The sequence below is a fragment of the Brassica napus genome, chromosome A7, assembly GCF_020379485.1.
Source record: "Brassica napus cultivar Da-Ae chromosome A7, Da-Ae, whole genome shotgun sequence".
Lineage (NCBI taxonomy): Eukaryota > Viridiplantae > Streptophyta > Magnoliopsida > Brassicales > Brassicaceae > Brassica > Brassica napus.
In genome coordinates this window covers 8,161,541-8,184,273 of record NC_063440.1, presented here as the reverse complement: position 1 = coordinate 8,184,273, position 22,733 = coordinate 8,161,541, and the positions used below count along the sequence as shown (strand labels likewise).

The 22,733-nt window shown below is 34.0% G+C and overlaps 3 protein-coding genes and 2 long non-coding RNA genes across 11 annotated transcripts; 2 read left to right on the top strand and 3 right to left on the bottom strand.

Moving 5' to 3' along the window:
* Nucleotides 1-3: 3 nt before the first annotated feature.
* LOC106450568 (SNF2 domain-containing protein CLASSY 4-like) lies at nucleotides 4-3,945 on the bottom strand. Of its 2 annotated transcripts, XM_048736532.1 has the most exons (4): nucleotides 3,159-3,447; nucleotides 2,248-3,034; nucleotides 2,036-2,155; nucleotides 4-1,952 (listed from the first exon to the last, which is right to left on the bottom strand). In XM_048736532.1, exons 2-4 carry the CDS (start codon nucleotides 3,019-3,021, stop codon nucleotides 102-104), a joined length of 2,745 nt encoding a protein of 914 aa, XP_048592489.1. In that variant the 5' UTR covers nucleotides 3,022-3,034; nucleotides 3,159-3,447; the 3' UTR covers nucleotides 4-101. The 2 variants fall into 2 exon arrangements, with proteins under 2 accessions (XP_048592489.1, XP_048592488.1); XM_048736531.1 differs by having other exon boundaries at nucleotides 2,248-3,945.
* A 2,801-nt stretch (nucleotides 3,946-6,746) lies between these two features.
* Nucleotides 6,747-8,781, top strand: LOC106450567 (syntaxin-32-like). Its single transcript, XM_013892248.3, has 5 exons — nucleotides 6,747-7,209; nucleotides 7,435-7,685; nucleotides 7,777-7,955; nucleotides 8,087-8,284; nucleotides 8,376-8,781. The coding sequence occupies exons 1-5, from the start codon at nucleotides 6,963-6,965 to the stop codon at nucleotides 8,533-8,535; spliced, it is 1,035 nt and encodes a 344-aa protein (XP_013747702.2). The 5' UTR covers nucleotides 6,747-6,962; the 3' UTR covers nucleotides 8,536-8,781.
* Nucleotides 8,782-9,972: 1,191 nt separating this feature from the next.
* On the bottom strand, nucleotides 9,973-11,300 carry LOC106450565. Of its 2 annotated transcripts, none has more exons than XR_001289427.3 (3): nucleotides 10,466-11,300; nucleotides 10,299-10,371; nucleotides 9,973-10,185 (listed from the first exon to the last, which is right to left on the bottom strand). It is a non-coding gene; the product is annotated as an uncharacterized LOC106450565 (long non-coding RNA). The 2 variants fall into 2 exon arrangements; XR_007314787.1 differs by having other exon boundaries at nucleotides 9,973-10,182; nucleotides 10,466-11,155.
* A 357-nt stretch (nucleotides 11,301-11,657) lies between these two features.
* LOC106360581 lies at nucleotides 11,658-13,593 on the top strand. Of its 4 annotated transcripts, XR_007314790.1 has the most exons (4): nucleotides 11,742-11,992; nucleotides 12,101-12,768; nucleotides 12,833-12,915; nucleotides 13,142-13,593. It is a non-coding gene; the product is annotated as an uncharacterized LOC106360581 (long non-coding RNA). The 4 variants fall into 4 exon arrangements; XR_001272786.3 differs by having other exon boundaries at nucleotides 12,833-13,593; XR_007314789.1 differs by having other exon boundaries at nucleotides 12,101-12,915.
* Nucleotides 13,594-20,049: 6,456 nt separating this feature from the next.
* Nucleotides 20,050-22,358, bottom strand: LOC106345942 (probable esterase KAI2). 2 transcript variants are annotated; one of them, XM_013785169.3, is made up of 2 exons: nucleotides 21,788-22,358; nucleotides 20,050-20,635 (listed from the first exon to the last, which is right to left on the bottom strand). In XM_013785169.3, the coding sequence occupies exons 1-2, from the start codon at nucleotides 22,174-22,176 to the stop codon at nucleotides 20,203-20,205; spliced, it is 822 nt and encodes a 273-aa protein (XP_013640623.2). In that variant the 5' UTR covers nucleotides 22,177-22,358; the 3' UTR covers nucleotides 20,050-20,202. The 2 variants fall into 2 exon arrangements, with proteins under 2 accessions (XP_013640623.2, XP_013640624.2); XM_013785170.3 differs by having other exon boundaries at nucleotides 20,050-20,623; nucleotides 21,788-22,244.
* Between the last annotated feature and the right edge of the window lie 375 nt (nucleotides 22,359-22,733).

Below are 22,733 nucleotides of genomic sequence, written 5' to 3'. Positions count from 1 at the left end.
AGATTGTCTCTTACGTATAATTGTATTATTAATATATAAACGCCAAGAGAGAGAGAGAGAGTCTCAAGAGAGGGATTAACAGAAACAAAATGATATTAGAATCAGAGGATGTCGGTAAACATGTCAGATTCCTTTTTGCGATAAAGTACTTTCCCAAACATGTCTTTCAGCTTCTCATGGCGAACCATCTCGTCTAGGATCTTATCTTCAGACACAACTTCGTTTTCAATAAGCTTGTCCTTCTCGTTGGTGGGAGAGAAGACCATTTCGGATATTCGATGCTTCTTGGTTTGCTTACAGTACTTTCCCCACTCAGTTGTGCCTTTAACCATGAGATGGTAAGTGTACACCACCCGCTTTTGGCCAATTCTGTAAGCTCGGCTTATGGCTTGCCGCTCAACAGAAGGGTTCCAAACAACGTCGAGGAGGACAACTCTAGAAGCGCCGACAAGGTGAATACCCTCGGAACAAGCTCCTGTTGATGCCAGTAGCACTTTAGATTTACTGTCTGGTCTGTTGAAGTTATTGATCAGATGCTGTCTTATTGTTTGTTTAAGTTGACCATGCATGTACAGAATCTCTTCTCCTTCTGTCCAGCCAAATACTGCGTTGAGCTGGTCCCTGATCAGCTCTAGAGTGTCAATGTATTGGCTAAACACCAAGACTTTCTCGTTCACTGTTTGGCTGAAGCGGATGAAGTCGATCAAGAACCTTGTTTTCGCACCTTCTTTTGAGTCAAGCCTAAGGCTCTCTAGGACTTTCAATGCTACTGGCCCAATTGTTAACCGTTCCTTGTTGGTCTGCTTGCAGCACATATACAGAGATGGGTGTACCGAAACAGCTGAAAGCTTGTGCTCAAGCTCAAACGTGTTCTGAGAATGGTCAATTCTCTTCAAGATTTTCTCCTGTTGAAAAGGCGGGTTCAACATCACAACACAGTCTCTTAGACCAGGAAGGCTTTCTCTGAGGATGTTTCCTTTGTGGACATGAACAAAAGGAGCAATCATATCTTTAAGCTCAGAGATTCCAACCTCTTCATCGAACCTCCCGTTTTTGCCTTCTTGGCTCAACCTCGTGAGATCTTGGAGCCTCGAAGAGATCTTATCTGCATAAGCTGGTCTTGTCAGGCACAAGACGTTGGAAAGCTCCTTGAAGTTATTCTGAAACGGTGTCCCTGAAAGAATGATACGCTTCTCTGTTTTGACTTCAGTGAGCACTTTCCAAATGCAACTATTATGGTTCCTCGGTGTGTGGCCTTCATCAAGGACCAGCAGCCCGGGCAACTCTAGCAACATCTTTCTAAATTCTTGTACTTCTCCGGCGCACCTGTTCCCGGCGAGCTTCTCATACAGATTGTAGCTGATTCCAAGAATGCTTTTCTTGTTCCTCCAAGAATATAGCTTAACCATACGGACAGAATCCTTGTTTCTCCTAAGGTGCCTGTTTCCCTTTAGAAGTGAGACAGCTGCTTGGTTCTCTTGCCCTGAGAAATCTTGACTACTCATGTTGTAAAATGGAATGTTTGAATTCCATTTTTTGAACTCTTCTTCCCAAGTAAGCATTAAGCTTGCAGGAGCTATCACAACAGGATGGCTCTCTGGAAACTGTTCTAGGTATGACTGAAGAAACACGATGGTCAAACGCGTCTTACCAGTTCCAGGCGAGTGAGAGATAATGCATCCGCCACTTTCTTTTCCCACTGAGCTCTTCAACTCGTCAAGTTTTGTTGTCCCAGCTAAGTTATTCCACATAAATTCAAAGCCTTCTTGTTGGTGTGGGTACAGACTATTCTTTATGCCAGGGATGTATTCCCAGACTGTTCCTTGTGTATTTTTCAAAGACTCCATATCTCTGCTGTGGTCTGAAGCTGCAAAATCAAGACTGTCAAGTAAACCGCCACTCTTTTTGTCACTGCATGTCTTCTTGTCATTAATATTAGCTCGATACTTGTCCTGCACAATGCAGAGGAAAGAACATGTTCAGAAGTAAAAACAATATCAACAAGTAATAAGTGTAGTAGCACAAAGGATGTTACCATAGTAGGCGAGACATCTCTGATCTCGACGGAGACATAAGAACAGTAGCGGCATTTTAGACCAACTTCTTCATCAAGTACGAAGTCATGCTTCCCATTGCTACATGACACATCTCCACTCTGAAGCAAAAGACTTAATTTCATGTCGTAACAATGACAAGAAAAAAAGCATGATCATCAGGAAAGGAAAAACCAGAGAATAGTATTCTTACTCTAGAATGAGCAGAAGAGCGTACACCTTCCAATGATAAAGCTAAGGCCATATCTTCCCACAACCTGTCTATCTCTTTCTCCTCTTCTGTTTTCTCTATTGGCTCAGGCTCCTCCTCACAACCAAATCTAAGGTTTACATGAGTCGGAACCCACGGTTTTCCACCAACATCGAAACTCTCACAAAATGAGTTTCCTAGCTGATCAGTCACATTCAAGTGCTTCTTCTTTTTCTCCCTATGGTATCTCCTTCGTTTCCTCTCTCTAACTACAGGATATTCACCAGAGCTGTCTCTAACTATAGGATCTTCTCTAGTATCAACGTCTGCTGTGTCTTCCTCGTCGTCCCCGGAGCAAATGTCTTCATCAAAAATCTTTGTTCTGTCCCAAACAGATTTTGCTAGCAGATTAAATACATCCAAATCATTCTTCTTATAATAATTCTTCCGCTTCTCCCTCTTGTACACTCTTTCACTAGGACTCTTGTTCTTCACTTTAGCAGTGTTTCTAGCATCACCACCAACCTCATCATCATCGTCAGAACAATCGAAACCACTATCAGAGCTCCCTGTATAAGTAGAATCTGAGCTTTCCTCCATGTAATCAGACGAGTCAGACTCAACATCTTCTTCATCACTATAGTCATCTTCACCACACACTTCAGTTTCTAAGTCTTTTACAGAGCCTTCTTCTTCTTCTTCAGAGCTAGAGCTAAGACTCACAACCTCGTCAGCTTCTGAAACCTTCTCTTCACCCCTCAAATCAGCATCATCCATCTCACAATCGACACTGCAATCATCATCATCGGGAGTTTTCTCCTCATCAATCGAATTCACATCATTCACAGTCGATTTCGATTCTAAACTAGGAGCAATCACTGGTGATGAGCCTACATTATCATCATCCTGCTTACCTTTCGGGTAGATAGTCTCAACGAACTCGACATCCTCGTCATCTGTCCTCTTCTTTTCACGTCGCCGTTTCGGTTTCGGTTTCGCCGGAGAAACAGAATCGCGCACGGAATCTCTCTTCTTCCGCCTCTCGATCCTACTCCTAGATTGATTCTCCACAGAGATCCCCTTTGATTTGTTCAGAAGTGAGTTCAAGTACGATTCCGTCTTCGAACGAGTTCTTCTGCCGACGCAAGTAGTCATATCCATGGTTGAATTAACAAGAACAAGCACGATTTTGCTTGAGAGAGACTGTGTGAAATCGAAAACCCTAGCAGAGAGATTTTGCCATGGAGGGAAGAAGGAGATGATTAAGTCATGGTGCTACTTTTTTTCTTTTGTTTCCTTTGGCGGTAACGTTTCAACTTTTTTTCTCGAAAAAGGGTTTTCGTCTTCCTTATTTGGGGGTGGGACCGGGTTTTATTGTAATACTTGAAATAATTAGGGGTTAAAGTGAAAACGTTTTGGGAACTTTTACTAACTCTACGGTTTTACGTAAATTCTTTAGAATCTTTAGATAACTTTGCTTCAATGCCCATTGGTTGGAATTTGATTCGTACGGGAACTTCGAAGTTACAGGTTTGTCAGCAACAGAGGTATTTTAATAGGTCCAAGTACACTCCTATTTCCTTTTTATTTCTTGTTAAAGTGATGCAAAGAAAAATCAGATTTGTCTATGATTTTCTTTTGGAGTTTGGTTGGTGAACATTAACTGAGAGTCCCACAAGAAAAAAGTATAATAGAGAGTAATTAAAAGTGCAAATATTAAAAGGAAAAACAATATTTAAAGTAAAAAAGGAGTTTTATTGTGATTAATAGTGGATTGGAGTAAGAAATTAGAAAGTAAGTTTTCTTAATGATACATTTTATTACTAATTATCGTATGACATCTACCTTCACAAAATTTATGCTATAGTATTCTCTCTTTTGAAACGGAGGGAGTAATATTTAGCCTAGTATACCCTAGCCAACAAGGTAGAAGGGCATGACATTAATCTCCAAGCTTGTTTTGCTAGGAGGGCCTTATTGAAAGCAAACATATCTCGTATTCCTAAACCCCCATCTTTTCTGGAGGCTGTGATTTTGTTGCAAGCTATCCAAGGTATCTTATGTCTGTCTTTAGTAGCTGACCACCAAAATTGCCTCATCGCTTTCGTAATTTCCCGAAGCAAAGTTTTAGACAGTAAAAAACATGACATTGTATATGCAGGAAGAGCTGTTATGACTGCCTTAAGAAAGACTTCTTTACCAGCAGGAGACAAAAACTTTGAGTACCAACTATCAAACTTATTCCTTATACGCTGTGTGATATATTGAAATGTCTCCTTTCTATTTTTACCTATACACTCAGGCAGTCCTAAATATTTTCCAAAACCACCTATTTTTGATATTCCCAGAGCATTCATTATTTGTTGTTGGAGATGGTGAGGAGTACCTTTACCAAAAGTGTTAGCCGACTTTGAGAAGTTGACTTCTTGTCATGATGCTTGTTTATATAGATTGAGGATATGAGACAAATTTTTTTGTTTCTTCAGGTGTGGCTTTGCAGAAGACTAGCGAGTCATCTGCAAAAAATAGATGGGAGATGGCAGGGCCACTTCTTGAGGCTTTAAAACCATGTAATTTCTTTGCATGGATGCTATTTTTAATCAATCTAAATAATCCTTCTGTACATATAATATAGAGATATGGCGAAATAGGATCACCTTGCCTTAGTCCACGCTTTGGTTTAATTTCTCTAGTTGGCTCTCCATTGATCAATACAGAATAGGAAACTGTGCTTATACATATCTTGATCCACTCCCTCCATTTTGAGCAGAAGCCCATTTTCATCATAAATGTATCAATAAACTTCCATTCAACTTTGTCAAACACCTTAGCAATATCCAATTTCAATGCCATAAACTTATTCTTTAAATTCTTGGTATGCAAGAAATGCATTAGTTCATGTGCAATCAACACATTATCTGTTATGAGGCGCCCATGTATAAAAGCAGATTGGTTTTCAGATAAAAATATCATTCAGCCAAGGCTTTAAACGCTCCGCCAAGATTTTAGATATCAACTTGTAGACTACATTGGCTAAGCTTATAGGTTGATAGTCTTTAATGGCTAAAGGATTCTCTATTTTGGGGATTAACCTCATATAGGTTTGGTTTAATTTGGGGTCTAAAATAGATTGCTCAAAGAAGAGGTTGACGTAAGAAATAACACCTGATTTGATTGTGTTCCAATGGTGCTGAAAGAAGCCAGCCGTCATCCCGTCTGGTCCTGGAGACTTATTCGGGTTCATTGCAAATAAAGCTTTCCTTATCTCCTCCTCAGTGACTGGTCTAGTGAGGCTCGCATTCACTTCTTCTAATACTGTTCTAGGAATCCCATTTAGAAGGCCATGCTCAATATTCACTCCATTCCTCTTATATATAGAATGAAAGTAATTGACAGAGTGAATATGTATATCCTTAGCTTTAGTATAGGTATTCCCACGGTCATCCTGAACATGGATGATTCTGTTGTAGCTTCATCTCTGCTTTGTTTTGGCATGGAAATATCTTGTATTTCTATCTCCTGCTTGGAGCCATAGAACCCTACTTTTGTTTCTCCAAAACTCCTCTTCAAGCCTATATTGCAGATGAAGCTCAGTTTTTAGAACCCCAAGTCGATCATAATCAATAGTCGGTGCTTCATAAGCCTTTTGTATATCTGCTTTTAGTTGTTGAATAAGTTTACCTGAGTTGGTACTTTGTTTGCTTCTCCACTGGGATATTGCTCTTCAGCATTTGTTGAGGATTTGATGGATATCTTTACCTGAAAGGCTAAAACATTCTTCATTCCACACCTGATTAATAACATGTCTCAAGTCAGGAAACAATCTCCAACGGCTATCATATTTTTTTAAAAAATCTTTCTCTTGCATTTCTCTGCTTCAGTATTAACAAGTAAAGGTTGATGATCAGACCCAATCCAAGGAAGCAAGCTAACATGAGCAGCGGGATACATTTTTAGCCAATCACAATTCGCTACAGCTCTGTATAATTTGGACATAATGGTGTATTTAGTTTTTTTTTTTCCATCCAATTGAACTTGCCTCCTAGAGTTTTGAGATCTTGCAATCCAAGAACAGCTAGCAATTTGGTAAATAGTTTTAGCGAGGAGACTGACCTTTTAATGCGTCCTTGTTTCTCTGTGGTGTACTTGACATCATTAAAATCTCCAATCATCATTCTAGGCTTATTCTGAAGAAAACCTGCATGCTCAGAGTTTATAATATGGTGCCATTTTTTCTATATTTTTAACAGGATTTCCATATATATAAGACAACCAAAAAGTATTGGTGCCATCTTCAACTGTCATATTAGTACAATACAGATTACGATTATCCAAAAAAGTTATCTTGACCCTTTCATTCCAAAAAATTGCAGAACCTCCACTCCTACAAAAGTGTTTTAGAGTGTAAATCACTTAATAACTTAGGTACTATTTAAAAAAAAAAAAAAAAAAACTTAGGTAGTATTTATAAAAAGATGAAAAATAGAGGGCCAAAATGTGATAAATAAAAACGTGTTGGACGAAATGAGAAAAGTATGCCGACGCGTTGATCGGTTTAAGCTCGTTTACGATTCACTGTATCCGTAGATCCACACGGTGGGGTGAATTGTGATTCAAATCGGAAACCTCCATCGATTTTTGTTTGGATCTCTCAAATTTTTTGTTTGATTTTGAATCTGAGAGAGACCAGATCCGAAGGAGGAGGAAGAACAACAAAAATGCAAGCAAGGCGTGGCCAATCGTCGTATCGAGATCGGGCGGACGAGTTCTTCGGCATCGTCGAAACCTTGAGGAGATCAATTGCTCCGGATGCGGCGAATAATGTGCCGTATGGCGGTGGTGGTGGGGGAAGGAGAGAGGATCCGAGATCCGCCGTGGCAAATCAATCGGAGTTCAAAAAGAGAGCTGCTGTCATCGGTTTAGCTATCAACCAGACGTCGCAGAAGCTATCAAAGCTTGCTCAACGTAAGTTAAGTTTACTAACTGGCTCGTGGATCTGGATAACGTGGCTTGCTTAGGAGTTAGGACGATCGTTTCTGAAGATGTAATTAGTTGTGGAATTAGCATAGAATCATGATAGATACGCTAAAATCACATAACTTCATAGGACCTTTAGCATTGATAATAGTAGCTGTTTTTTTTTTTAATATTTTTGCTTTGTTAACTTTGTCATTTTGTTGAAAATATCAGTGGCGAAGAGATCATCAGTTTTTGATGATCCCACACGGGAGATACAAGAGCTGACGGCGGTTATCAAACAAGAGATCTCTTCTCTGAATTCCGCTCTGATAGACCTTCAAGCTGTACGCAACTCCCATAATGATGAACGCACCATCTCTAGAGACACAACTACTCACTCAGCAACTGTTGTTGACGATCTCAAGAATCGCTTGATGGACACTACCAAAGAGTTTAAGGATGTTCTTACTTTGAGAACCGAGGTTCTTTCTTTGTTTTCACTTCAGATTTTTCTCTCTTTTATGTTGATGATGCTAAACCTGAGAGCTTTGACTTACTGGTCTGGTGTTGCAGAACATGAAGATCCATGAAATTCGAAGGCAAAGATTCACGTCTAACCCTTCAAAAGAATCAACAAACCCGTTTGTTCGCCAGCGTCCTTTGGCTTCTAAGCCTGCTACTACTCAACCTGCTCCACTTCCATGGGCAAGTAGCTCTTCTTCATCTTCTTCATCGTCTCAGTTAGTCCCAAGGTAATGAGTGTACTACTAATACGATAACCACTGTTTCAAAGTAGAACTTATCTCTCTTGAGCTCTCCCTGAGAATGTTGTGATGCATTTACGAGAGAATTCAAGACCTTTGTATATGTTGTGCATTTACAGGAGACAGGGAGAGGCCGAATCTTCTCCATTGTTGCAGCAGAGTCAACAACAACAACAACAGATGGTCCCGTTGCAAGACACTTATATGGAGAGCCGCGCAGAAGCTCTACACAACGTAGAATCAACAATCCATGAGCTAAGCAATATCTTCACACAACTAGCTACCATGGTTTCTCAGCAAGGGGAGATCGCTATCAGGTTCGTCAAACACCAAACTGTGTGTAAGAATCATTGAACGTTTGAGGGAAAGGAAGTAATATTATGTGTTGTTGAAAATTGGTTTGTACAGGATCGATCAGAACATGGAAGATACATTGGCGAATGTGGAAGGCGCACAGAGCCAACTGGCCAGGTATCTCAACAGTATATCATCAAACCGATGGCTCATGATTAAGATTTTCTTCGTACTGATTGCATTTCTCATGGTTTTTCTCTTCTTCGTGGCCTAATATTGAGATCGTTAAAAGAATATATTCTAAAAGAGTTTCAAAAATCTAGACATGGTTCTTTTCTTCTGTCGTATCTTTATTGACATGTAAAGAATATAGAGAAAATGATCTTTATGCTCTATGTTCAGATCATTGGAGATATACATATATATATATTGCCAAATTTGTATGTGAAATTGATTTACGCTGCCAAACGCCTTCGTGATTCTGATTCTTCTTCACTACTATACAATTTTACCATTCATACTTTTGTTTCTCAACTCTATTTCTCTATTTTTGAATTTTTATAGTTGTATGTATATATATATATTCAGAGATCAAAACAGTGACTAGTGCCGACACATTCAGTAGTATTGTATCGGGATAGATATATGTTTATTAATCATCGTTGTAAAACAGAGCTTAGATAATGAGAGGAGTATTTGGTTGTATAAGCAACTTCAAATTCAATCTCTGTATTTCGTTAATGTATTCTAGCATTGTTGACCAGTATTTGATTGCAAATAAAATTTCCTTGGGTTCTCAATTCCCCAATATTCAAACACTCGTTACTGAATTTCCCACAATATCCCACTAACGCTGATAGAAAGCAGTCGATAATCCATCCGGCCCTTGTAACTTAGTTTTTTGATAAGCGGTATCCGCTGATCCCGTTAGCCCTTATAACTTATCAGCACCAATGAAGTACAAACCAAGTTTTATTCTAGGTTGTCAACAAATAAAATTGATAATTATGTATAAATATTAATGTATTAAAAATATTTGTTAATTAAATTTAATTTTAATATATTTTAAAATTTTGGATCCGATATAGATTTTAGATAATAATTTTAACCATAATTCTTAAATGTTTAAGTCAAATATAACAATTTAAAGATACATATAAAATAAGACGAGACCAAAGTTATGACTATGCCTAACCTTCGAGACCTAAGAGCTGATTATCCCTATCACCCTTAATGAGTTTCTTAATGATTTTTTAATGAATAAATGTAACTAAGAATCCTTAATTAAGAAACTTCCATTTTAAGTAGTCCAGTGGGAGTTTCTTAATTAAAAGTTCTTAAAAGAATATTTAATTTTTTTAAAAAAATAAAATTTATTTATTAAATAAAACATATTAAAAATAACATTTAAAACATAATTTTTTTAAAAAAAACATAAAAATAAAGATTAGTATATATAATAAACATCAAAATCTTCATCAAATGATCCCTCAAAAAGTGTTTTGAAAAGAAGATGCCATATGTGTGTTTATATGTGTTTTACTTAGACTTTGTGATGAAAAATTTGATTAGTTGAAGAACAGGAAGGAGAATGCAATAAGACATAAGCTGAATGCGGAGGTTTTGAGTAAAATTTTGTAAAAAGAAAAACAAGAATGACAATTGGAATAAGAGAGAAGCTGAGGAGTGGTTCAAGAATGACACACGAGCCTTTATAAGGGAAGCTGATATTTTATTACCAAATCTGTTACACATAAAATTACGAAGAGACACACGAGACTTTCTAGTCCGTGACACAAAAATACAAAACATTACAAGACTTCCACTCCCAAGTCCGTGACTCGCTATCTCACCTCTGTCAATCAAACATGCAAAATTTCAGTCCGTGATCAAACAACACTTCCACTCCCAAGTCCACTACCTGCTGAGACATAAACAGAAGGCTCTAGGTCAATAACATACACCACAAACAACACTAACTAACCAAAATGAAACCAAATCATAACATTCTTTTAAAGTAATGACATTTCCACTTACGCTCTGAATTGACTGGCCATATTGACTACCTTTGAGTCGATTTCATCCCTCAGAGGAACTTGACGGTCCAGCTCTTGCATTTATCAGTGTCACGTGACATGGTTCATCAGCTCAAATACTGAATAAGTTGGAAGTCTGTTATAAGAGATGTAGTTCAATAAACTCACCTCGTTCATATCAGATGCCATGTTCTTCAAAGCATCTAAACCTGCCTGTTTAATTTTCCGCATCTCAAACTCATGTCTGAACTGGCTGGACTCATGTGATTCTTGAAAGTAATCATCATCAAAACGCCCATCTAATATCCACATTAGAGGTGTCAGATTGCTCCAAAAAAGAATAAACAGTTCATATTATTCTAAGACAATACAATAAGGAACACAAAGCTAGTTGGGTTTTGAATCAACTGAATCAAATTTGATATCAGGACGAGACATTGTAGAAGGAGCCCACGCACTAGTGCTTTTAGGACCACCCGCAGTCCCATCAGGTATAGCTTCAATCCTAGCCGGAAGCGCAAGTACCAAATCGTTTCTAGCAGCAAGCTCTTCCGTTGTAAGGCCCTTTACCTAAACAATTTAATAGATTGCCACCAAGTGTACACAAAGTTAATCAGAACACATAAAGATCAGAACACATCGTGTTTAGGGTTTCGTCTGACGGAGAACACGGAGGAGACGCCGTGATGACCGACAGAGTCGTCGATCGTCTCAGACGGAGAAGCGAGAGCAGACATGGTGGGTTTTGACTTTCGATCGTCTAGAAACGGAGAAGACGAGGAACACCAAACGCGTGAAAAGAAAAGAATGAAACAAAAGAAGAAAAAAAAATCTTGTTGCATTTCCTCGCCGACACGTGTACCAAACACCCCATTAAAATCGATTCCCAAAACTCCCAGTTAAGGATCGGTAACTAACATTATAATTACTTTTGAATTAATTAAATCACCTATTTTCTTTAAGAAACCAGTTAAGGACCTGGGATAAACATGGTCTAATGGGATTCAAAGTTAAATTTGGAGCACTGTTTTTTTTTTTATAGGAACACTATTTATAGCGTTAAATTTACAAGCTAAATGATTTCTACAAATTTGGATAAATAAACATTTTTCTTAGTTTGAAATAATCAAACAACTGGTTAAATAAAAAAATGAGAAATCGAAGAAAACGATAGTATTTAAGCATTCTCATTAAAAAAATATAAACCTGATTCTCGTTAACATTTACACAAATGGGCTTTCCTCTCCTCTATTCAAAAGTTTCAAGTCCAGTCTCAATATCCGCAATTCTTGATGTTTAGACTGAGTGATGAAATCTATATATATAAAATATAGTTTGATCTCTCCTTAGAGAGACACGTCATCATCCATGTCAGAAATTCGGTTCACGTATGCTTGACATGTTGAAACTCACCGTTTCATTTATTCGGTGGTATTGTGGGCTTTAGTTGTTGCGGATACAGGAGGTGATGGGCTCTTTGTTGTTAAGCAATTTGTGTGGGATGGGGGCCGAAGAAACAGAGTGCGTCTCTTACCCTAGGATTTCAAACGCGATTGTTCATCTTCTTTCTTACAATCTGAAAGGATACCTGTTACATATTCATCTTCTTAAAACCCTCCATTAATCCATCACCCATGATCTGTCTTCAATGCAAGCTTCAATCCTGCAAGGCTGTGTAGCTGCATGTATAAAAAGGTTAGTCCTTTCTACTCGGGAAACCATATTTTCAATCCGTCAATACAACACTGTGAACTTATGTTCTGAGATATGGCCAACGCTTTGATCTTTCACTCTGAATTACAGACCGGACGCTCCTCCTCCACCGTTCAAGTGCAGTTGCTCCGGTTCTGGGAGGCCATGAACATCATCCTCTCACTTAAGTTTATTGTATTACTTCCACCGTCTAAAAGTAGAACCGCCTCTGTTTTCTCTGGGTCGTCTTCTTATTGAAGAGGAAGCATATCAGCATATGAGGGATAGAAGAAAAACAGAGGGATGATGAATAATACGCGTAAGGGCTACGCCACTGTTGAAGATATAAGGAAAATATCCATAGCCAAAGCTTCAGCCATTAATGGCGGCGGGAGGAATCACTTGGAGGCGGAGGGGAGAGAACTTTACTTAGCGCCTTGGCGGTGGTGGTGGTCGGAGTTGGTCTATCTAACAGGCGCCTCCTTCTGTCAACTTCTCCATGACACCGAGCGGTTTCAGTTTATCAACAGCATAGGAAAAGGTCCTCTTGGTGCTCATGTCAAACATGTCATTGAAATCTTATTTGAGGTTTCGGCTTCCTTATTTCACCTTCTGTCTGCAATAATGTTATACCTCTCACATATGTAAAGTTGAATTTCATTTGGATATCCTTTTCACCAGAGAAAATAAACGGAAGTTGTTATGTTATTATCCTTTCCAGAAAGGCTGTTTTGATGATTTGAGGAACTATGTATGACGGGAGAAGGTTCTCTTACAAGGTATATACTTTACGTTTGATTAAAGTTTTTTTTTTTTTGAACAGCAACAATGCTGTTGTCACAGGGTAAGCACGATGTCAAATATCCTGCTGGGGCTGCAGCTGTTGATCTGAACGTAGCTTACCGAATGTCATGGAGGATTTTCAGGTTTGCTTTTGTTTTATACAGTTGGTCTACATAAGTGTTTGGTCACCTTAGATACAGTTGGTTTTGGTTGGACAAAATTGTCCCGTGTGTTTATGTGAATATATATGGTTTGGTTCTTGATTGTGTTTGAGTTGTGCATGCTCTGGAAGTTTAAACACAGATATGGTTCCTATGAGGCGCTGATTCACAAGGGAATATTGTGTACCCTAACAAATTCAAACCTCAGGTCGAGGATGATGACAGGTTTAAATTTCTTTTCCACAACATAACATCCCAAACGACCTGCTTGGCGTTTAGAATGAGCTGCTTAAGATTGTCTGAAGCCAGTGATGAACGCTACGCAAAGGAGAGCTGCTGCACAGATTCAAGGTGTACAGAACAAACCAATACATATGAAGAAGAAACAAGAGATTAGCAGAGAACAAAATTCACCAACTCACATTTTCCCGAGCTCTTCCATATCCTCAATGGTAGCACTTCCCATATCAAATTTTGGGTCAGTTATTAAGCATGAAGAAATTTATTTGCGCATCTCATCAAAAGATGAATCAAAGTACTACCGAAATTACAACTTCTGCTTTTCTATGTTGATGTGAATATTTTCGTTTCTTTCAATGTCACTGATTATTAAAATGTTTGTGGACCATTAATTATTTATTAAAATATATGGTTTAAATATTTAATGAATAAGTATGCTAAACTTCAAAAAGGTAAAATGGTGTGTTATAAAAACTTATAAATTTATAAAAACTTAATATTGAAAGAAAATAAATAATTTTTTTTTATATTTCCAAAAAAAAAACTTCATTTGTTATTTAAAATTTAGAACTTTATCACAATTTCAGCTTATCCATAGTTAAGTTACTTTTCTTTCTAAACCTTAAAATAAAATAATAATAAAAAATTGTGTTTTTTAGATTTTTCTAAATTCATTTGTCATTTATTAAATATTTTGATTAATATAAATACACCTTTGGATATTAGAATTTTCACAAAATTAAAAATTTATGAATTAAAACGAGAAAAATAATTAGTTAGTGTATTAAATTAGGTAAATAAAAGTTTGGATATTAAAAAGATTAATATAATTTAGTTGGGTATTTTATGAATTTTTCTCTAAGCAAAAATCTCTCCGAAAAAAAAGAAACTTACAGACAAATTAACCCACAATTTTTTTTTTGATCAAAACCCACAACTTAAATTAATAAAATAGTACATTTTTGACGGACATACATGTGGACATCCTTCTTTGATAGGTCATCTTGCATGCGTACAAAGAGCAAATAAGTTTAATATGCATGCAAATAATAAATTGTAACAAATTTAAATATAACTTATTAAATTCAATAACAAAATATAGTAAAATTGTTACTATGATAATAAGAAATAACTTATAAAATAAAGTCAATGTAAATTCTTATACCGAAAATTAATCTATAAATCTTATATTAAAAATTATAATTAGTTATTTAGATAACATGGTTTTGTTTGGTGTCCAAATATAATAGCATATACAATATTCAAATAAATACCTATATTTTTAAGTAGTAACAATTGATATTAGGTTTTACAAAAGGTATATATCAAAATAAATTTCTATTGTATATAAATTACAGAAACAATGATAAAATAAATAGTGAAAGTTGTTATAAAAATAGTGAAATTAATGTCACATAATTGACAATGAATTAAACTTTTTTTAAAAATTACATCAAAGTGGTTTTAAGGGTAAGATAAGTATTGTGAACACAAAATGTAGGGTTAATCTATTTAATTAACTGTGACATTTTTACAAAATACTAAAATAAACCATAATTTCATACAAAAATGAAACTAAAACATATATATATATTATACTTGCATAGTCCAACAACAGACCTATTGAAAAGTAACCTATAACAAAATAAGCAACAGAAATGAAATTATATTACTTATACTAAAAAACGATTAATATATATATATATATCTATTAAATATAGACATGTTTTCATCGATAATCACAACAATTATATTAGAAAATTTAGTCACCTAACGAAACTAATTTTGTGTCTTTTACAGTAAACGAGTTCAAGAAAAAAGAATGATAAATTTTTTAAAAGAAATTATAAAATTACATTACATACATAGAATAAAATAATTTAAACTAAAAACAAATGTTAATCAAATATACTAGAGAAACTTCCCGCGCGTAGAATATGATGAGTCCATCACTACAAGAAAACAGAGACATACTGAGGGAAAAAATTGTCGGTATGTCATCGGAATAACGCTATTCCGACGACATACCGACGAAAAAAGTCCTCGGAAATAACTCCTCGGAATTTCATTTTTCCTCGGAAATTCCTCGGAAATTTCCGACGGAATTCCGAGGAAATGAATTTCCGAGGAAATTCCGAGGACCACAAGTTCGTCGGAATTTCCTCGGAATATTCCGAGGAAGATGTCGTCGGAATATCCCGAGGGATACACTTCCTCGGAATATTTCCAAAATTAAAAAAAAAAATATAAATTTATTTTTTTAAATTGAAATTCGAAAATATAAAATTAAAATTAAAATAGAAAACATATTTAAAATACAAAAAAAAATAAAATAGTTTTTATAAATAAAAAAAATGTTTTATAAATACAAAATTAGTTATAATAAATATAAATATTTTTATAAATATGAAATCATCTTTTTATAAATACAAAATAGTTTTTATAAATACAAAAAAAAATAAAACAGTTTTTATAAATAAAAAAATGTTTTATAAATACAAAATTAGTTATAATAAATATAAATATTTTTATAAATATGAAATCATCTTTTTATAAATACAAAATAGTTTTTATAAATACAAAAAATAATAAAATAGTGTTTATAAATCAAAAAAATGCTTTATAAATACAAAATTAGTTTTAATAAATATAAATATTTTTATAAATATGAAATCATCTTTTTATAAATACAAAATAGTTTTTATAAATACAAAAAAAAAATAAAATAGTTTTTATAAATAAAAAAAATGTTTTATAAATACAAAATTAGTTATAATAAATATAAATATTTTTATAAATATGAAATCATCTTTTTATAAATACAAAATAGTTTTTATAAATACAAAAAAAAATAAAATAGTTTTTATAAATAAAAAAAATGTTTTATAAATACAAAATTAGTTATAATAAATATAAATATTTTTATAAATATGAAATCATCTTTTTATAAATACAAAATAGTTTTTATAAATACAAAAAATAATAAAATAGTGTTTATAAATAAAAAAAATGTTTTATAAATACAAAATTAGTTTTAATAAATATAAAATAGTATAAAAATTAAACAAATAGTTTAAATAAATCGCAAAAACAGTTACTAATTACAAAAAATAGTTTTAAAAATATTTAAAATGTTAAATAATTACAAAAAATAGTTTTCATAATATTAAAAATGTTTAATAAATATAGAAATTTATATTTTATATATAAAATACATAAAACGTTTTATAACCAAAAAAAATGATTTTAAATATTATATATATGATTTTTAATCTTAAAAAAAGTTTTATAGATTTTAAAAATGTTTAATAAATATATAAATGAATTTAAAATGCAAAAAATAGATTTTATATACAAAAAACGTTTTCAATATATATATATAATTACAAATTCGATTTTTATAACCACAAAATTAATAAAAACTAAAAAAAAAAATTCAAATCAAGTGAAATACATAATCAAACTCGATTTTACACAAATCTACCATTCACCCTAACAAAATCTATAAATCTCATTCCAAAATCAACAAATCTACTTAAAAACCATACAAATCTAACCTAAAAGAGTGGGATAGGGTTCATACATGAGGATTAGGGTGGAAATCGCGAGGGAGAAGAGAGAAAGCGCCGTAAATCGCAAGGGAGAAGAGAGGAGTCGACGAAATCGCAGGGGAAAGAGAGAGTGCGGCGGAGAGAAATGGGGAAGAAGGTCGGGCTCGACCTAATAAAATGAGGGGTCCGACGGAAATTATCCGTCGGAATTTCCTCTGAAATATTTACTATATCCGTCGGAATTTCCTCGGAAATCATTAATTCAATTTTCGCGAAATATTTGACGGCTTGGTTTACCCGGTTAAATGAAAATATTCCGAGGAACAAGGTTTCCTCGGAATTTCCCCGGAATTTACCGAGGAAATTCTGAGGAAACAGGGTTTGGGGTTTCAAAACATCGATTATTTTCGCCGTATTTAATTTCTTATACAATTATAATGCATACCATTGAGGATTCTTTGTATAGATGATCATAAACCATGAAATAACAAAATTTCAAAAATAATTGTATATATTCCCTTTACCGTTTGTTAAAGTGTATAAGTGTTTCTCTTATGTTGTGTGGTTTTCGTTCATGCAATCGTAAAAGTGTTTGTTATTGGGTAAAACACCAAAGTTTGACTTCATAATCTGGTTAAGACACTTAATGAAGGTTATATACGTGTTATTCAATCCGTAAAACGTTGTTTTCGGTTTAAAACCCCAAGTTCCTCGGAATTTCCTCGAAATTTTCCGAGGGAATTCCGAGGAAAACTCTATCGTCGTCGGAATTTCCTCGGAAAATTCCGAGGAAAAGGAATGTATAATCAAATCCCTAAATCGACAAGATCTATTCCGAGGAAATTCCGAGGAAAACCTTTCTGCCCTCGGAATTTCCTCGGAATTTTTAAAATCCCCCCAACGGCTCTCCAACGGCTCTCTAACGTCTATAATATTTCCTCGGAATTCATCGGTTTTTTCCGAGGAATACTATTTTCCTCGGTATTCCGTCGGAATATTCCGACGAAATGAATTTTCCTCGGAATTCCGTCGGTATATTCCGAGGAAATTCCGAGGAAGCCAAATTTTGGGTTTCCTCGGAATTGCCTCGGAAATTCCTCGGTATATTCCGAGGAATTCATTTTCCGTCGGAACGTCCGTCAGAATACCGCTGTTTTCTTGTAGTGCATGTAAATATTGCATAACCATTATGAAAATATGAGATCTCCATTATACAAATGTACTATATGTATTGACAATTGATAGAATTAGAGACTGGTTTTGGTTTGTACTCCATTATATGTTCGCTTCAGTTTCAAATTTATTTTGTTAACAAATTGTACAATCAGTGAAGTTATTGCTTTAGTCGATAATGTTTGGCAATAAAAATATTTAACTGATAACATGGAGATTCATTATATCGACACAAAATAATGAAAAAATAAATAATATATATATAGTAGAAAGTCTATAAATTAATATTCGGCAAATGAATAGACACAGTAATTAATAAATTTTACTGGTCTTGAATTAGACATATGTAAAATATAACTTAATTCGATAAAATAATAATAACATAACTTTCATATATAAATTTTTTATATAAACATCAACAAATCATCTTTTAAAAAATGAATTCATCTTTCTTTCTTTTTTAAAACTTCACTATTCTGATGTTTTCACTGAATTACAAATAAAAGACATTTATATACTATCATCAATTCAACACACATTATATAACAAATAATTTAATTAAGTAGATAAAATTTAACTAACATATAGTATCATAAAGTTAATTTTTTTGGAAGACAGAAACAACTATTGTAAACAAGCAAAATATATCTTATCACAAATAAATCTCTCACTTTGAACTTTCTAAAAGACGAATATCATACACGTTTCTTGCAAATGCAAACTTAAAAAACAAATCACAAAATCATACAAAAAATAATAATCTAGATCACAAGTAAAGCATATCCCGCCCGTAGGGCGGGCCGACCCTAGTTAGAACATAAACTATTCTTTGTAGGATTTTTAATGTTAGAACCCCTCAAATAAATTTGTTTTGGGTAAAAACCCTTAAACTAAATATTTAACGAAAAAACTTCAAACTAATTTTATTTAATTAATTAAACCGTCACTGGTTATAATTACCATTTCTATATTAAGTAAACATAGTTAAAGGGTTTTACCATTAAAATTTAAAATAATCCAAAATATAATAATATTATCTAAAAATTAGTAACTATAATTTTCAAAATTAACATTTTGAAAAATTTCTATAAATATATGAGTCTGATTTGTTTTAAAATCAACATTATATATGATTAATTAAAATTATAAATACCCAGAAAATATAACAAAAATTATCTAAGGATTTATTTGTAATAAAAATTATCTAAAAGTTAAAAATGTAAAAACAAGAAAATATTATAAAAATTATATCTTATCTAATAAAAATGTAATAATAAATCTTTAGATAATTTTTATTATATTTTCTGGTTTTTTACATTTTTAATTTATACATATATAATGTTGATGTTAAAAACAAATCAAACTCATATATTTATAGAAATTTTTAAAAATGCTAATCTTGAAAAATTTAAGTTACTAATTTTTAGATAATGTTATAAAATTTTGTATTTTTTTTGTTTTTAGTGGTAAAACCCTTCAATTATGTTTACTTAATGTAGAAACCCCTAAACTAAAGATTTACCGTTAGTAATGGTAATTATGACCGGAAAGAGTTTAATTTTTTAAATAAAATTAGTTTGAGATTTATTCGTTAAATACTTAGTTTGAAGGTTTTTACCCAAAACAAAACTTAGTTGAGGAGTTTTAACGTTAAAAATCATTCGATAAGAACTACCGGTAATTAGCCTCCAACAGATACACATCTCATTTTTTTGAAAAAGCAGATACACATCTCATAAGGAATTTACCTAATCAAACATCGAAAATGGCTAAACCACAACGTCCGCAATAATTGTCTTGTGTATGTTTTTTTTTTCTTTTGAACACCAATTGTCTTGTGTATATGTGTAACAACAATTTATAAGAATGGTTACAAGAATAAACAAGATCAAAGAAATGTCGTTGAAATTCAAGAAAATGATTATGCATGTTATTCATCAACTTGTTAACGTTTACATAGGAACATCTATGTAGTCGGAGGATTCTAGTTTAAAGTAAACTGATTACTCCAATAGAAAGCAATTCAGTTTTTAACATTTACACCCAAAAAAAAAAAGCAATTCAGTTTAACTTAACCCAAAGAAGTGATGCGCCATTTAATTAGTTACCTCCTTTAACTCTCACTATGATAATCTCTTTATCTTTTAACTTATACTGGAAATTACGTTGTTGTACTAATAAATACACACTCACATTACACAAACATAAAGAGATACTACTACTAAGGGACATACTTCATAATCTTAGTAACACAATATTATAGACAAGAAGAATATCGACGCAAATCATTTATTATATTCATCCTTCAAAGCTGGAGGAGGCGCTTCATGACGCCAAGCAGCTCAATATGTGACGTCATTTGTGGAAAGTGACCCATCGCGTCCTCAATAATGTCCACCGTCGATTCCCCTTTGATCATCTCCTGCATGAAGTAAGCGACGGAGACAGGTACAACGACGTCGTTTCTTGGTTGTATGACGTGGCAAGGCACTGACACTTGGTTCAAGAGCTCTCTCTCGTCGCTGCCAAATACAATCTTAGCTAAAGCAAGAGCCGTCTCGGGCTTCATCTTTTTAAGGCATTTCTCGAACCTTTGGACGGACAAAGAGTCTCTTGAGTCAACCACTACGGAGGCGAAAGCAACCGCCCAAGCCTCGTAGTTGGAGCCAATGCTGGTGATGATCGTGTCAATGTCTTTTGACTCAAACCCTCCTCTGTAATCCTCACTGTTTATATACCTATAAATTTTAATTGAGTTAAAATTAAAATAAACCTAATGATTTCCATTTCAGTCTATGAAGTAGTGACTTATATACTAAATTTTTTTTTTTTTTGACAGCAAACGGCTCTTCTATTACTCAAACTTGAGGTGGTCTGGGAAGCCAGACCGGAATAGAACAACCAATAAAACATAATTAATATAAGCACGTTCCATTACACGACATATATAGTCAAACACTCAGCTGTTGCATTAATTTATGGCCGACTTTCGCAACTATAACTATAATAAACAAATTAAATCTTATCAGTCAAAATGATAATTCATCCTCTCGCGGATACTGTTTGATAAAATTGGAACTAAAACATTGGCCCTAGCCCCTAGGTAAAGATTTTTTCGGTGTAACTAGTAAATATTTTTTGGCCCTATGTAAGATGACACGCACTAATAGAAAAAAAAAACTGTATGTTGTTGTTAAAAATTATTTACAATATAAGAAATTGATCGCAATTCAACAACTCTATATATCGGAGAATAAGCTGCTTGGAAGAGGAGTGGTCCACAATATATATATATATATGCATATCTACTGTCTTATGTTTGATTGGTTTATTTATATAAATCTACTATACACACATGACAAAGTAGCATGCAGATATAGGTTGTAGGGAAATAAGACAGGATCATATATGTCATATCCATCTAACAAGCTAGAAGATGATCTTGGCCACATGCTCAACACTTGGCAACAGTTACAACTTCATACAAGCCACATAAAATCCATTAATTATCGGCAAAACCATTATCATAAACCATATTTTTCGTCATTTTTAAAGGCATTTTTCGTCTTCTTTCATGAAACACTTAATCATCAGGAATATTCGTACAATCGATGGGATGGTATAACGTCTTTTTGAATTATGATTGCATGTGCTATATTTCTCTTTAGAACGTAATTATAACTGTTAGTCATTTGCTTCATCTTATTTACGGGATAAATACGCATTATTTACCTCTCTTACTTTAGCCATATCTAACATAGTCCTAAGTGATATTACATCCAAGAGAGAAGATTACACATGTCTCTGGGTTTTACGACTTTGCTTGCTTCTACAAATATTTTTTTTCCAATTTTAATTAAAATTAAGGAGAAGGGTTAGATTGAGGTTACCTGGGTGAAGCAGCAATAGGGATAAGATTTGTAAACAAATCGGGCCTTTTAATAGAAGCAGCACAACCGATCATGCCCGACATGGAATGGCCTACGAACACAACGGGGCCAAACTTCAACTCCTCCATAAGAGCAATAAGATCGTCAGAGAAGGGGTCGAGGGAATTATACTTTGAAGGATCGTATAGAGTTTGGTCTTTGATGGCTCCAGAGAAAAGCCAGTCAAAGACTAAAACCTTAAAAGATTGGGACAGAACCGGTATTATCTTGTCCCAAACCGACTGGTCGCCTCCAAACCCGTGCGCCAATACCATTGACCTCTCACCAGAACCGATGATCTTGGCGTTCATAGCGGCTGAGAGACTGGATATCTTCTGGTTAACCACCATTCTTAACTATAATTGTGCTTTTAGAGATGAGACAAGGCTTTAGTATCTTTTGTGCATATATATAAAGGGAGAAAAGAAATGGATTAGGTCTATATATGGTTCTTAATTGACATCCAACCACCGATTTTATTAGGCTCGCATTTTGGTACATCCAACATTTATGGCCTTTTCAACAATGACTGTATTTGTATTCATTGTTCATCTACATAGCATCTTATAGGAAAAATCAATATTCAGCATAAATAAAACATATATGAAAACGAATCCTTACTTTTTGGTATTAAAAAGGTATAGTTATCTGGACTGAAAGTAAACTTACATGAACTACTTTTGTTTGTACATGTAAATGCACCATTAAGTATTGTGACGTGTAGTCATTAACATGATTTAAATACACTACACTAACATAAAATTAATACATATTATCATTAGTTAATCATGCTCTACCTAATGAAATGATCACAACGGAGAAATCTAATAAACTATTTACATCATTGTTTTTTTTGCTCAAAACATCAATATTCATAATCATGTGGAAGTCTATCGTCTATGAATAC

Excerpts from the sequence above, each read along its gene's own strand:
- LOC106345942 (XM_013785169.3), bottom strand. The coding sequence starts at position 22,176 with ATGGTGGTTAACCAGAAGATATCCAGTCTCTCAGCCGCTATGAACGCC. Across the intron at positions 20,636-21,787 it reads CCTATTGCTGCTTCACCCAG|GTATATAAACAGTGAGGATT; the intron begins GTAACCTCAATC and ends TAAAATTTATAG.
- LOC106450568 (XM_048736531.1), bottom strand. The coding sequence starts at position 3,405 with ATGGATATGACTACTTGCGTCGGCAGAAGAACTCGTTCGAAGACGGAA. Across the intron at positions 2,156-2,247 it reads GCTCTTCTGCTCATTCTAGA|AGTGGAGATGTGTCATGTAG; the intron begins GTAAGAATACTA and ends CTTTTGCTTCAG. Across the intron at positions 1,953-2,035 it reads GAGATGTCTCGCCTACTATG|GACAAGTATCGAGCTAATAT; the intron begins GTAACATCCTTT and ends TGCATTGTGCAG.
- LOC106450567 (XM_013892248.3), top strand. The coding sequence starts at position 6,963 with ATGCAAGCAAGGCGTGGCCAATCGTCGTATCGAGATCGGGCGGACGAG. Across the intron at positions 7,210-7,434 it reads GCTATCAAAGCTTGCTCAAC|TGGCGAAGAGATCATCAGTT; the intron begins GTAAGTTAAGTT and ends TGAAAATATCAG. Across the intron at positions 7,956-8,086 it reads TCGTCTCAGTTAGTCCCAAG|GAGACAGGGAGAGGCCGAAT; the intron begins GTAATGAGTGTA and ends GTGCATTTACAG.